Source organism: Ranitomeya imitator, chromosome 5 (genome assembly GCF_032444005.1).
Source record: "Ranitomeya imitator isolate aRanImi1 chromosome 5, aRanImi1.pri, whole genome shotgun sequence".
Taxonomy (NCBI): domain Eukaryota; kingdom Metazoa; phylum Chordata; class Amphibia; order Anura; family Dendrobatidae; genus Ranitomeya; species Ranitomeya imitator.
The window spans coordinates 569,138,637-569,141,267 of record NC_091286.1 but is presented as its reverse complement, the minus strand read 5'-3'; the positions used below and the strand labels follow the sequence as shown (position 1 = coordinate 569,141,267).

The window sequence follows — 2,631 nt, the reverse complement described above, 5'->3', positions numbered from 1 at the left end:
TGTTGATGCATCCAGTGAAGGTAAAGATAATGTACACTAAGAAATGCTGCATTATCTTGGTAACATGGACATGCATCACGCTTCATTTCAGCTGATCATGGGCTAAAGATGTTTACGTAGGAACAAAGCACAGGTATCTCTTTCATGACCAGCCTGCTTCTTCAATTCTATACGTTTTCCTCTTATCATCAGATATTATGGTGACAGGTGCAGTAGATATGATCAATCCTCTTCAGTGATGTGCTTGGCCAAGCAGACATCCCATCTGTTGATTCATTATGGCAGTGGGAGTGACAGAGGCATAAAGAAACAGGTAGAATCCCTGCTGTGGGATTTCTGGTTTTGTGGCTATGGATTCAACCATCATAGACAGTAGCAGGAGATTTGTGCTAAAATTCTGGAGTTTTGGGCATAAGCTTTATTCTGCGTGACATTTCTTATCTGGAGGAAATTTGGATCTAAAGAACTGACATGAACTCTTCAGGCTGTGCCGTGTCTCTGATGTCACAAAGAGATGTGGGAAATTTCACCCAAAATGTGGCCAGCGTATCTCTCTACTTGAATCCAGATTGGATATCACTTCCCTTCCACTCGGAGATGAGGATCTTTCTGCTTCCTACCGCTGTCTGCTTTGTAGCTGCCATTTTAGTGACACCTCCAATTTTGTTTTCCATCTTCTCCAACTTCAACCTGCGTCAAGAAACTCGGTTCCTTCTCCTTGGAAATGCTCTTTTATCGGATTTAATATATCTGATCCTGTACACCATAAGCAGCATATGTAACATGACCAACATATATATCCCCAAATCCATGTGTGCCCTGCTTCTATTTTCACTGGCTGTAACATATGGTGGTGGAGTGCTCACAGCAGCAGGAATGGTGGTGGACACATACCTGGCCATTCTGTGGCCTCTACATTACGTGATCCTTCTACCTCCATCAAGAACAAGAAAGTTGATCGCCTTGCTCTGGTTTTCTTCGTGCCTCTTTGCTGGTGTCTTGTTTTTAGTCTTGTATTTTACTCAGAAACCTGTTCCATGCCAATATGATCTGTGTTCTCTTCCAGTCATACTCCTTATAACATTACATGGTGACCAGGCCATCAGGTTGTGCCATATTTTTTTCATAATCGGTTTCATTCTATGCTTTTCAATGATTTTGTGCTGCTACATATTCCTATGTTACAAAACCAGAGAAAGTGGTATGTGGAAAGGCGTTTCGTCAAGGGCCAGTGTCACGTTCCTGATGCATCATGTAATACTGGGATTTTACTTCTGTCCTCTACTTCTTCTGTTGGCAGAATCCTTACTGTACATTAATAAGGTGATCAGTGTAGAGATAGGAATGCTGATCACAATGACTATCTGTAATGTCCTCATAGTCCTGCCAAAAGGTGTATCTCCATTCCTATATGGATTCAGATACAGAGAGATATACAAATCTCTCAGGTTGTTCTGTAAATTTAGGCGGCATGGTCTTGTAGCACCAGCTAACAGATATACATGAATGTTACTGGAGTTTAAAGGTGTAGTCCAGCCCCGGGACTACAAAGAACTGGTCCCGGGATCTCCACTTGCTGTTCTGTGCTCCACACATACTGCCTGCTAAATTCAATAGCTAAGCCTTTTGCTTACCTTTTCATTGCTGACAGATAGAGGGGCTGGCCCAACTATTTAAGCAAGCCGCCAGCCAGCCCCCTTCCCACATTGCTTTGGTCTTGTGCTAACATGGAAAACACAAGTGGAATGGAAGTGGAGCTTCCTGTTCCCGGGACCAAAGTGTTGGCCATATTTAATACAGCTGTTTTTCATGCTATATTTTTGGGAGGGTGGGAAGGTGGGTGAGGTTAGTCAGCATCCTTTTGAGGTGAGATGGTATACTAAATGAAATAGTCACTGCAATCCGTTGCAGATCTACTGTATATATGGAGTATGTCCAAGCTCAGTCCAGGGATACTTGGGTTTGTAAAAACATGTTTATTTTGTCATATACAAGGCATAATAATGCAGTGTTAATAAAAAGGTCAAGTAAAGCTCTAAAGGCCTCCCTTAATGACAGTTATATCTAAAATGTGGTACTAATAGGATTATAATTACCATTACAGTGAGGGGTTATTCCCTAAATGAGTAGCTATCTCCTATACTATACAGATCAGGGCCAATGGGACCCCCAGCAATTCCAAGATCAGTACCTGAAAATTGGTCAAGGATGTGAACCTCCTCGTTCTTGGGTTCCAGAGCCCCATACCTTTATATCACTGGAAGTCCAAGAGTTAAGAACCCCAATGGTCACTAAGACATACCCCATCTTATAGGGTATAACTTCATATTTTTGGAATAATCTTTTGATATAAAAAAAAGATATAAAAATGTTAGGACAGTTTTTCTCGGTGATTGATTTGGTAACTGAAAATGTATATTTTGTATATATTTTACAAAAAATAAACCCATAACTGCAGGGCATAGAAAGAAACTATTATTAAATGTTTAAGGCAAATTTTTAGACAAGTCTCAAATGGTTGGGTGCATAGACCCCGATTCATTAAGGCGTTTGTGCCAGAATCCTGTCATAAAACATCTTAAAAAGTTGAAAAACTTTTGAGTAGCATGAGGTTTTGATGTTGTCACGTCA

The 2,631-nt window shown here is 40.8% G+C and overlaps 1 protein-coding gene across 1 annotated transcript; it reads left to right on the top strand.

Annotated features, from left to right (window-relative positions):
* The first annotated feature begins 360 nt into the window (after positions 1-360).
* Positions 361-1,573, top strand: LOC138680881 (probable G-protein coupled receptor 148). Its single transcript, XM_069768099.1, has one exon. It carries the CDS (start codon positions 472-474, stop codon positions 1,504-1,506), a length of 1,035 nt encoding a protein of 344 aa, XP_069624200.1. The 5' UTR covers positions 361-471; the 3' UTR covers positions 1,507-1,573.
* The last annotated feature ends 1,058 nt before the right edge of the window (positions 1,574-2,631 follow it).